General features: G+C 53.8%; 1 protein-coding gene across 3 annotated transcripts in view; it reads right to left on the reverse strand.

Moving 5' to 3' along the window:
* Positions 1-10,779, reverse strand: part of REC8 (REC8 meiotic recombination protein) — a 61,886-nt gene extending 51,107 nt beyond the window's left edge. For all 3 annotated transcript variants that reach the window (XM_029581980.1, XM_029581981.1, XM_029581979.1), the window contains exons 1-3: positions 8,980-10,779; positions 8,472-8,540; positions 8,031-8,173 (exon numbers count right to left, since the gene is read on the reverse strand). In XM_029581980.1, coding sequence (XP_029437840.1) covers positions 8,031-8,173; positions 8,472-8,540; positions 8,980-9,035 — 268 coding nt within the window. In that variant the 5' untranslated portion in view covers positions 9,036-10,779. The remainder of the gene's footprint in view (positions 1-8,030; positions 8,174-8,471; positions 8,541-8,979) is intronic.
* Positions 10,780-11,628: the final 849 nt, after the last annotated feature.

Below are 11,628 nucleotides of genomic sequence, written 5' to 3' on the forward strand. Positions count from 1 at the left end.
GAAATTATTTACCTGATAATTTTGTTTTCCTTAGTGTAGACCAGAGGTTCTCAGCCCTGTCCTGGGGACCCCCCCAGCCAGTCGGGTTTTTAGGATATCCTCAATGAATATGCATGAGAGAAAATTAGCATGTTATGGAGGCAGTGCATGCAAATTTTCTCTCATGCATATTCATTGTGGATAACCTGAAACCCTAACTGTGCTCCCCTGCCAGCAGATGGAGACAGAGGCAGGTTTCAAAGCTGATGTCACCCTAGATTCACCCCTGCAGTGACCTCAACCAATCAATATTCTCTTCAAAAGCCATTGTGGACATAGTATTGAAAAAAGGAAAATTAGTTTCTTACCTGATAATTTTCGTTCCTGTAGTACCAAGGATCAGTCCAGGACACCTGGGTTGTGACTCCGCACCAGTAGATGGAGACAGACCAAAACTTGTGGGCGGAGCATATATGCTACTGTGCCAGTCACAGCCCCTCAGTCATACGTAATGTCAAAGTAGAAAACTCAGTTAGTCAACCAGAACCAACTAGCAAAACACTCCACTTAAACGGAAATGATTCCAAATCCCTTCGGGAACCAGGCTCCCCAGCCGAGAGAGCCACAACAAACAAGCGGATAGATGAAACAATCAACATGAGCGGACTCTCCGTTACTTTAGTGTAGCACTGCGGGCGGGATCCTGGACTGATCCTTGGTACTACAGGAACGAAAATTATCAGGTAAGAAACTAATTTTCCTTTCCCTGTACGTACCAGGATCAGTCCAGGACACCTGGGATGTACCAGAGCCAACTTACCGAGGGTGGGAAGCAGAGAGTCCCGCTCGGAGTACCCTCTCTCCAAACCCTCCGGCCTCAGAGGCCTGAACATCCAACCGATAATGTCTGATGAAGGTAAGTATCGACTTCCAGGTAGCCGCCCTGCAAATCTCCTGAGGCGACACCGGAGAAGTTTCCGCCCAAGACGCAGCGTGGGACCGCGTCGAGTGAGCCTTGAGACCCCCAGGCGGAGATGTTCCCCGCACTAAGTACGCAGAACCAATGGCCTCCTGGAGCCACCGAGCGATCGTCGTGCGAGACGCCGCAGAACCTTTCTTTGGACCCGAAAACAGGACAAACAGATGATCTGATACCCGAAAGGATTAGTGACCTCGAGATAGCGAAGAAGGGACCTCCGCACATCTAGGTTTCGTAATTCTCTCGATTTCGTGTCTGACGACTCCCCGACCACGAAAGCGGGAAGCTCTACCGATTGATTCAAATGAAAAGCCGACACTACTTGAGGCAGAAAAAGAAGGAACAGTCCGCAAGGAAACCCCTGCGTCGGAGATCCGCAAAAACGGCGCCCTACAAGACAATGCCTGCAATTCCGACACACGGCGTGCCGAGTCAATCGCCACCAGGAATGCGGTCTTCAACGTGAGATCTATGACCGTAGCGCGCTTCAAGGGCTCAAACGGTACCGAGCATAAGTCGGAGAGAACCCAGCTGAGGTTCCAAGACGGCCAAGGGGAACGCAAGGAAGGACGGAGGTGTTTAGCCCCCCGCAGGAAACGGGCGATGTCCGGGTGAAGAGCCAGGGAGGTTCCCCGGACCTTACCCCGCAAACAACCAAGTGCCGCGACCTGGACCCGGAACGAACTGCACGCTAAGCCTTTGGCCAGCCCGGATATCGGAAACGGCGGCGGAAGTGGGGTCCAAACCCCGCTCCACACACCATACCTCCAAATTACCCAATCCCGGACAAGCCCGGGACGTAGACTGCTTCCGGGACCTGAACAGCGTAGCTATTACCGCGACCAAGTAACCTTTCCTCTTCAACCGATTCCTCTCAAAAGCCATGCCGCGAGACAGAAGTGATCCGCATCCTCCAAACAGACGGGGCCCCGACGAAGCAGCCCTGCAAAGCCCTGGAGACGAAGGGGAGCCGTTACCGACAACTGGATGAGGTCTGCGAACCACGGGCGGCGCGGCCACTCCGGTGCCACCAAGATCACGTTGGACGGGTGCACCTCTATGCGCCGCAGAATCTTGCCGATCATTGGGCATGGGGAAACACGTACAGCAGCACCTCCGTCGGCCAGGGAAGCACCAACGCATCGACGCCTTCCGCTCCCCTCTCGACGCCGACTGTAAAATCGCGGAGCCTTCGCGTTGCACCATGTGGCCCTCCGATCCATGTGGGGAACCCCCCACGTCCTGCAGATGAGGAGAAACGCTTCGTCCGCCAGCTCCCACTCTCCGGGATCTAGTCGGTGACGGCTGAGATAATCTGCCAGGGCGTTGTCGACCCCAGCAATATGAGACACTGCGATGTCACTGAGGTGGTGTTCCGACCAGGCCATCAAGGACTGCGCCTCCTGCGCCCACAGTGGACTTCTTGTCCCGCCTTGGCGATTGATGTAGGCCACTGTGGTCGCCTTGTCCGATAGAACTCGGACCGCCTTTCCCCATATCACCGGTAGGAAGGCTTGAAGAGCCAAACTCTGACGAAGGGCCTTGCACCGAATTCACTAGGCAAACTGCTCCCCCGCCGGAGAGACTGGTATCCGTCATCACCACCGTCCAGTTGGGCACAAGAAGAGACACTCCACAGGACAGAGTAGTCTGGATCTCGCCTGGCCTGCGAGTGGGAGCGGCAGGTAGAAATCCTCCGAAACCAGCTTCCAGCGGGACAGTAAAGAAGACTGCAAAAGTCGGAGGTGAGCGAAAGCCCAGGGTATCAACGCGAGCGTTGAAGCCATCGATCCCAGGACCGTCAGGTAATCGCATACTTGCGGACGGCTGAGAGACAGCAAACACCTCACTTGAGATAGCAACTTGCATATCCGATCTTGAGATAGGACCACCTCGCCCTGCCTCGTGTCGAATACGGCTCCAAGATATTCCAAGGATTGAATGGGTGACAGGTGACTCTTGTTGTAGTTGACCACCTAACCCAGGGACTGCAAGAGCTGTAGAACCCTGGCCATCGCTTGCCGACACTGACCCTCTGACTGCGCGCAAATCAACCAATCGTCCAGGTAAGGATGAACCAGGAGTCCTTCCCGACGAAGCTGCGCTGCCACTACCACCATCACTGTCGTGAATGTCCGAGGAGCCGTCGCGAGACCAAACGGGAGCGCTTGAAATTGGGAATGCCTTCCTAGAATGCAGAACCTTAGGAATCGCTGGCACGATGGCTGGACGCCCCCATGAAGGGACGCTTCTGTGAGAGCTAGAGAAGCCAGAAAGTCGCCCGGACACACCGACGCGATCACCGAGCGAATCGTTTCCATTTTGAAGTGGGGGTTTTGACGTGCCGTCCTTCTTTGGACCCACGACGTAAATGGAGTACCGGCCCCTGCCGCGCTGATCGACCGGGACGGGGGAAACGGCTCCCAAGCTCTCCAATCGCCGGAGAGTGTCCAGCCCCGCCACCCATTTCATGGGATACTTGCCGGGCGATACCAGAAACTTGTCCGCTGGGATGCGAGCAAAACTAACTCGCAGCCGTATCTTACCACGTTAAGGACCCACTGGTCTGACGTCACTCTGGTCCATTCCTCGAAAATTAAAGTTAACTGCGCTACCACATTTGGAATGACGTGCAGCAGGTGCGGCGAGGGATGGACCGGCCGAACTTCATTGCGAAGACGTAGACCCCGTGTTCGACGGGGCTCCTCCTTGCCTACCGTAACGTTTCCACCCAACGGACTGCTGCCACTGAGGGTTCCGAGAGGAAGACGGCCTATACGAAGGGCCGGAGGATCTTTGAGGGCGCGATTCCCTGAAAAACGGGATTTGGCAGGAAAGAAGGGGACCGTGATCTGGCTCTAGCCTTGGGCAGCCTAAATGTCCTGTTCTCCCCCAGAGAAACTATCAAGTCATCCAACTCCTTGCCAAACAACAGTTTCCCCGTGAAAGGTAGCGCCCCCAGGAGAGCCTTGGACGAGCCATCCGCAGCCCAGTCGCGCAGCCATAGGAGACGGCGCGCCGACACCGCTGCCACCAAGGACCTAGCGGATGTGCGCAGAAGATCGTGCAGAGCGTCTGCCCCATACGCTATTGCCGCCTCCAATTTATCTGCCTGAGAAGTCTCCTCTGCAGAAGACCCGCATGCGCCTGAAGGACCTGGGCCCAGCGCAGACTAGCTCTCATAGCGAAGGTAGTGCAGAATGCGGCCCGCACCACTAGGGCGGATACCTCAAAAATCTTCTTAAGTTGCACCTCTAACTTCCTGTCTTGGATATCCCGGAGGGCCGTCGCACCCGTGACCGGGATAGTAGACCTCTTCGTCACCGCGGAGACCGCTGAATCCACCTTTGGAAGTCGGAGAAGCTCCAGCGCCTCCTCCGGGAGCGGGTAGAGCTTATCTATGGCCTTGCTGACTTTCAATCCCAATTCCGGAGTATCCCATTCCCGGAACAAAACATCCGAAGAAAAGGAAATGGGAAGGCGACTGCCGGCCCTGTAAGGCCTAGCAGAACCGGATCCATGTTGGCCCCTTGGCGGACCACCACAGGTGGGGCCTCTATCCCCCGCTCCTGGAGGATGGCCGGAATGAGGGGCGACAGTTCCTCCCTACGGCACAGGCGGACTACCTTGGGGACATCCCCTTCCACGGCCTGTGCTCTCTTTCCCTCAGGAATCCCCCCTCGGCTGCGCTTGCACCTAAATATCTTGCGCAGCAAGCGCAAATCCTTCGAGAACGAACCTGACTCAGAGGAATCGGCCCCAGAATCCTCCCTGGACCGAAGCCCCTCTGAGGAGACCCCTCCCGCCGCGCCCCGCTGCGGGGAAAGCGCGGGAGGCAAGGCCGAATCCCCCGCCGCGACCCGCGCGATTTCATGTCAGGCGGCCAAAATGGCCGCCACTCCCGCGCTAAGCGGGAACCGTTCCTGAGGCCTACACAAGGAGCCTCCACCCCGCGGCGGCGATCGCGCGATCCAGGAGCGAGACCCCCGAGGTGCCCCGGACGTCCCCTCGTCCCGGGACGCAGGACGAGCAGAGGCCCGCACGGGAGAGGCGCGCGCGCGCCGAGCCGCAGGCCCGACATGAAGAACCACGCGGCATGTCGGCGAACGCGAGCAAACCAAGACGCGCCTCAGAAAATTAATTTAATAATTCGGCGACCCCCCCAAAGCAAGCGGCGACCCCCCCCTCGTTTCGAACAGAGCGGCGACGCAAGGTAACAGAGAGCCGGCCGAAAACAAACAACAAAAGCAGAAACGCTTTTTTTTTTTTTTTACAAAAAAACAAACGCTGTCCACGGTTCTGGAGCCCTATGTCCTGCAGGGGTGAGTGAACCGGGCTCCCCGGTGTCACCCCTGACGCTGCTACTAGCCCAGCCGGGTCCTCGACCCTAGCAGCGGCCTCAGCCGGGGGAGGGTAGTCCCCTCAGGACCTCTCAACCCCCCTGGGAGGCAGGGCAACCGGGATCAAAGAATTGAAAAAAAAAAAAACCCAATTTGAAAGAAAAAAACCAACGAGGCCTAAGAACAACTAACCCAAAATCAAACCTGACTAACACCAAGAATCAGGTCAGGCAGGGCTGTGACTGGACCTGCACCATCTACTGGAGACAGAGTAAGACTGAGGGGCTGTGACTGGCACAGTAGCATATATGCTCCGCCCACAAGTTTTGGTCTGTCTCCATCTACTGGTGCGGAGTCACAACCCAGGTGTCCTGGACTGATCCTGGTACGTACAGGGAACTTGAATACAATTTAAGAACTTGATTAAAAACTGGTGACCGTAACTGTACTTAACCAAACATAAGCGCTGAATCCCAGCAATATTACAGATGCCCGGATCTAGGGATAGGGTGATGGCTTACCCATAACCTCTTTGGGATCGAGATTCATGTGCCCCTGAGCTATCTGCCTTTCTGAAGAGAAGCAGACTCGAATGAGCCACCAGCGCACATCAGGAAGAGATCTGCAGTGTCACTTCTGTCACATCAAAGGCTTGCTTAAGGATGGACTCCAACTGCCTATCGTGTGCATCCTTAAAGGCCGCTCCTCCCTCTACTGAGATAGTTGTTCGCTTCGAGACGGCGCAGACCAGGGCGTCCACTTTCGGGAAACGCAGGCGTTCTCTGGCCGCCGGGTCCAGAGGGTACAAGGCCTGACCTCCTTTAAAGCTGGCTTCCGGGGCATCCCATTCCAGATCAATCAACTCCTGGATGGCTTCCAGCATCGGGAAATATTTCCGTAGACACACCAGGATGGGGATTCCTCTTTGGTTCCAACATAGGCTCCATGCCAGAAACTCCCAAAGTCTTCAGGATCTGGGAGACCAGGGCCGGCAATTCATCTCTGTGGAAAAACTGTAGCATGGTCCAGTATGGCTCCAGGTCTGGGGAGATTTGCCCTTCCTCCCATGAGTCTGCATTCCCATGGTCGTCCGTGGTACCTGGGTCCCTGTCGGGGATACCCTTGGTGAGGCGAGGCAGGTCCCGAGGCCTGCTGATGGGGCTGGGATGAGGCCTTCCCAACTGGGGCTCAGACCGGGGCAGGGGCAGCAGCTGATTGCACCTCAACAAAGGCTTGAAGGCCCTAAAAGATTCCACCCAAGATAAGGTCACTGAGTCCATGCCTAGGCCAGGAGGAACTGGGGTAGATGCTGCTGAACTGCCCTCTCCTGGGGAGGACGCAGCCCCGAGATTGCTCAGATCAGGGGTACTACCAGATAAGGTCGTGGCTGACCTGTCCTCTGACTAGGAGGGGCCGAGCTTGGGGAAGTTCTGAGAGTGCAGCCCTCCCTGGGCCTCCTCACAGTGCTGACACAGGAAGGATTCAAGGTCAGACTGTGCAGCCCTAAACTGGCAGGCAGCACAAAGGGAGTGTCGCTTGAGCTTCTTTGTTGCCGGAGCCATAGTTAACTGTAGCTTGTGCGTTCAGCTAGTTAGCGCCTGAGCTCGAGCACACACAAATCCGCCCAAACACAAGTAAGTATTAAGCATCCGGTTGTGCGCAAATGCATGCATGTTCTTATGCGCACAGATATGTGCGCACAACAGGGCTGGCCCACACTGCATGTACCGACGGTCAATGGGGGAAATGGCACCACACCAAAACATGCTCAAGACGGCGCCGACGCAGCCTGCCATGTGGAGTGCCCACCAAGTCTGAAGCGGGGCCTAGCCCATCGGGGGGGAGCGCTCAACCCGCTTGGAAACCTTCTTCCCTTACCCTAACGGGATCGGGAATGTTGTTGGTACGACGCGCCGAGCAAGGAGACCGGAGGAAAGACTTACCGGAGCTCTTCCACGTCTCTGAATAGGAGGAGTTCTTCTTTACTTACTTGGGGTCAGCGCTTATTGGCTGAGTACAGAGAATGTCTCCGGCTGCGGGGGGGAGAGGGCTAAGGCCGTCACCGTCGCCCTCAGCTTCCTGCACCCGCTGCCTTTCAGCTGCTTCAGCAGCAAAGTCCATGCCTGGAACCGGCTACCGGACCAAGGCAAATCTGAGGGATCTCGGAAATCATCTCAGGAATTCTCAACTGAGGGAGGGACCTTTAGGTATCACCGCAGGGGAGCGGGGCTCAATCTTTCTCCAATTTAAAGGTAAAATTTCCTCTTCTAAATAGTACGGCGATCCCGATAGGGAAGGCACGTCCACATCTGCTAGGAGACGGAGAGATACTGAAGGGCTGAGGTCACTGTAGGGCTGTATCTAGGGTGACATCAATTTTGAAACCTGACTCGGTCTCCATCTGCTGGCAGGGGAGCACATAACCCACTGGTCCTGAGTCCATCTGGCTACTCGCTAGGAAATGCTCTCTTGGATAGCTACATACTGACAGGAAAACCAGTCAGGATCAAGGAATCCCACAATGGACAGACTGCTACTACTACTTATCATTTCTATAGCACTATTAGAAGTAGGGTACACAGTGCTGACAGAGAGACAGGCACAAGTGAGAGCCTCATAGTCAGACTTAACAGCGGGACATATATTGAGGAAAGAGAGAGAGAGACAGACAGACTCCTTGGCAGAATGCAGACTGATAAAAAAAAGAGACAGATACATGGTGGGATACGTACCGATGAGATAGTCACATTGCTTGTGGTAGACACAGATGACGCCATACCCGAGCTGTGCTGACAGATAGAGGGAGAAGCGAGGCCGAGGACCCCCGGGATAGGGGGGCTGAACCCGCACCAGTACATACTCAATGATCTCTTCACTGCCACGGGATGAGAGGGCAAGAGGAAGGACAGAAAGACAGAGGTTCAGAGAAAGGAGAGGGAGGGAAACAGAGGGATGCAATGAGGGTCATACAAGCACCAACAGAGGAATGCAGACCCCACATAAGCAGAAAGAGGGCGAGAGAGAAAAAGAGATACAAAGATGAAGCAAGAGGACAAGAGAGAGAGGGAAGAGAAAAATATGTAGTTACAATGTGAAGCTTGTACATCTTTATAAACTTCTGAGAACCACCAGCCCCCAGAGGAAAAAGCAGGGATCCTTCTATCATAACATACCAGGTCTCCGCCACATTCACCTTCAGGTACTCCCGCTTCACGATCTTTGTACCACGGGTTGCTGCCAACCTGGAAAAGGAAAAGCTTTTATAAAAGATGTCAGTATTGACCAATTTCCAGCCCCCCCACCCCCAGAATTGCACACCAGGAGCCCACCCTCATACATGTGCTTTTGCAGTGTGATGGGCAGAGAAGAGGACAACAGATTTCTTCTAAAGAAAATGTTACTGTCAGGATTGGGGAGGGGGAATCAAAGTTGCCACCAAAATTGTAATCCTTCCCACACCATTATGTCCTCTCTCTCTCTCCCTAACCTCATCCAATGGATGCACACCCCAGCCTGGACAACGCCTGAATGAAACATGGGCATCGGAGTACATCCTACCCTGCCAGTGCCAACCCCTCCTTCCTGGGGTAAGTAAGACTGGCATCCAGAGGCTTTCACTAGCACAATGCCAAATGCTAACTAAGCCACCCCTAACTGCCATGCTAGGTGGCATTTACTTACCAAATAGTGGCAAAACGCCCAGTGTGTCGCTGGAGCACATTGGGATAGTAAAACATCTTCCTTTTTCAGGCCCGCACCTGAAACCTCTGAAATCCCTCTACTTCTCTCCCTCTTTGCTTGTCCTCCTAGGGGTTTTTCTCTCCTGTCCCTTTTTTACCCAAGGAATATTTTGTTTTAATCGAAGCCCCAGCTGAGAGCGAGAATGCCAGTGCCTACCACCCACCCAGGGAGAGGCTTCTCTTGCTTCTCAACAAACCAACAAATAATTACTACATCCAATAAATTACACTTTTACCCAAACAGTAAAAGCAAAATTCCTGATGCCCTAAAACCTTTTTTATTTTCAGTACAAACATTAAAGTCAAACTTAAATTGTTCCCAAATCATTTGAGACTGTAGGAAAACAAATGATCTCTCTTTATAGACCAGACTGAAACATCGCACCTGATTTTCTTCCTAAAAAAAAAAAAAGGTTTTCCCACCTACTTCCAGGGAAAGTAAATGTAATTCATACATTGTTTTTAATCACTCTTCTAATCATAATCAGAACTATAAAACATGTTTGAGGGTAAGATTAAAGCTGCTATCTCCCACCCTTTGATCAGTAAATAAATAAGCAGTGAAGACAGGAGCAGTAAGAGGAGGATGAGGATGAGAAGAAGAATGCCAAGGTGCTGAAGAAGGAAATCAAGGAAAAGGTGGAAGACGAGGTCGCGCAGGCGCAGGCGGCGGTGCTGGAGGCGCTGGCGGCGGCGGTTCAAGACCACGCGGAGGACAGAGCGGAACAGCTGGTACCGGTGGAAGATAGCCGAGAAGATGCGGAAACGCTGGAGCTGATGGAAGAGATGGACGGTGCTGCGGAGGCGCTGGCTGAAATGGAGGAGGCAACGGCAGGCAAGGAACAGGAAGAGCAGGCAAAAGAGGTACAGCAGGAGAGAAGGGAAGAAAGGAAGGAGGAGAGGTTGAGTACCGATGCCCCTCTCCTGCTTGCTCCCTTCCTTTTCCTGCTGAACAGTGTTTTCCTTTGGGAATGAAATCTTCCTAGCCAGAGAAGGAGATGACAAGAGAAAACAAAGGGGAAGGAGGAGGAGGGGAGAGATCGTGTCTCCCCCACCTCTCCTTCTTTGGAAACTTATGGTCCTAGGCCGAGGAAAGAAAGGTGAAGAAGGCCACTCTTCTCTTCGTCCCACCGTGGCCGGAGACTGAAATGAGATGGAGAAAAGGAAAACGACAACTGCCCTTCTCTTCCTGTTGACCGGTAGCTTCGTTGGAGGCTCAAATATTCCTAATAAGAAGAACAAGAAGAAGATGACCAAGATAAAGGAGAAGACCACTATCCTCCACTTTCAGCTAATGAGCAATGTCTTCAGAGACCAAAATCTTTCTGTTAGCCTCCCTGGACCCTTTCAAGGGCCTCAGCTTCTCAACCTTGGTCAGAGGCACAGGAGACATCGACCAAGGCCGCTCAATGAAGCAAGCAAACGGCTACAAACTGCAGGGGCCTCTGGTTTCTTAACTGAGGGGTCAGCCTGGCTAGGGGAGCAGGAGGTGTCAAGCCCGGGATTGGTCTTGCTGAGAGGAGGGGGGGAGGGGGGAGCTGTCAAACTACTGCAACCCCTGGACCAGCCCCACCGACGGAATCAGGTCACAAAGCTGCTAAAATAACACAATGCTAACTATCCCCTCCTAGAAACATAGGTGCTCTTAGCTCTCTCTATTTACTAATTTAAATGATTTGGTCAAAACTTATTTTTTCTTTCATCTATTGCAATGATGTGATAGCTGCCTGACTCCACCCCAACACCCCATTCCCGACCCCACCCCACCGCCTCGGGCCGGAGATCTGAGAGGCCCAGGACCCGCCTCCCGTCATTTTATACCCATTCCCTCCCCTTTCCACCATCTCAACACTCCCCACCAATCACCACCGATCTAGGGAATGTAGGCCCGGCACTATCCAATCACCGAAGAGGAGGAAGAAAAGATTTTATTTTATTTTCCCCGTCTACAGCGGCCGGAACCAATCAAATCGCGTCCCGCCTGAAGGCACGCGCTGTTCCTCTTCACCTCCCCTGTTTTTTTGCCAAAGTAGGCAGTGTTCCCGCCAAATTTAGAGCAGGATTTTTTTTTTTAACCAGACAGCAGGTTTTTGACCATGCCGTCGCCGAAAATAAGCCACGGACTCGTTCCATCCCTGCCTCCACATTCAGTTGTGGCTCACATCGTGGAAAGGCGGGGGTGGGGGAAGGGGGGAGGAGAGAACAGGGTGCTCCGCGCATGCGTACCAACACGGAGACGACACGGGCTGCCTCCGGTAATTCGACGGCCGCTTCCGGTCTCGCTGTGACGTGAAACGCAGCGCATGCGTTGTGTTAACGCAATAGCCTTTGTGGGCCGTAGGTGGCGCGCGAGCTTGTTCCTCACACCAAGTAATTTGAGCGTGGTAAGAAATATTTAACCTTCTTATTGCAGATGGTAGGAGTATGGGGTTTTTTTTTTTTGCTTTTAATTTCACTGTCATATTTTGAATGTGCGCACCGAGGGGCTGCCGGAGCGCTGTTCGGAAGGGGGAGACGGGGAGCAGCTGACAAGAGGCCGCTCGGGGATGGAAGATCCCGAGCCGTTGGTGAAGGACTGTGGAGGGGGGGG

This window comes from Rhinatrema bivittatum, chromosome 16, assembly GCF_901001135.1.
Source record: "Rhinatrema bivittatum chromosome 16, aRhiBiv1.1, whole genome shotgun sequence".
Taxonomy (NCBI): domain Eukaryota; kingdom Metazoa; phylum Chordata; class Amphibia; order Gymnophiona; family Rhinatrematidae; genus Rhinatrema; species Rhinatrema bivittatum.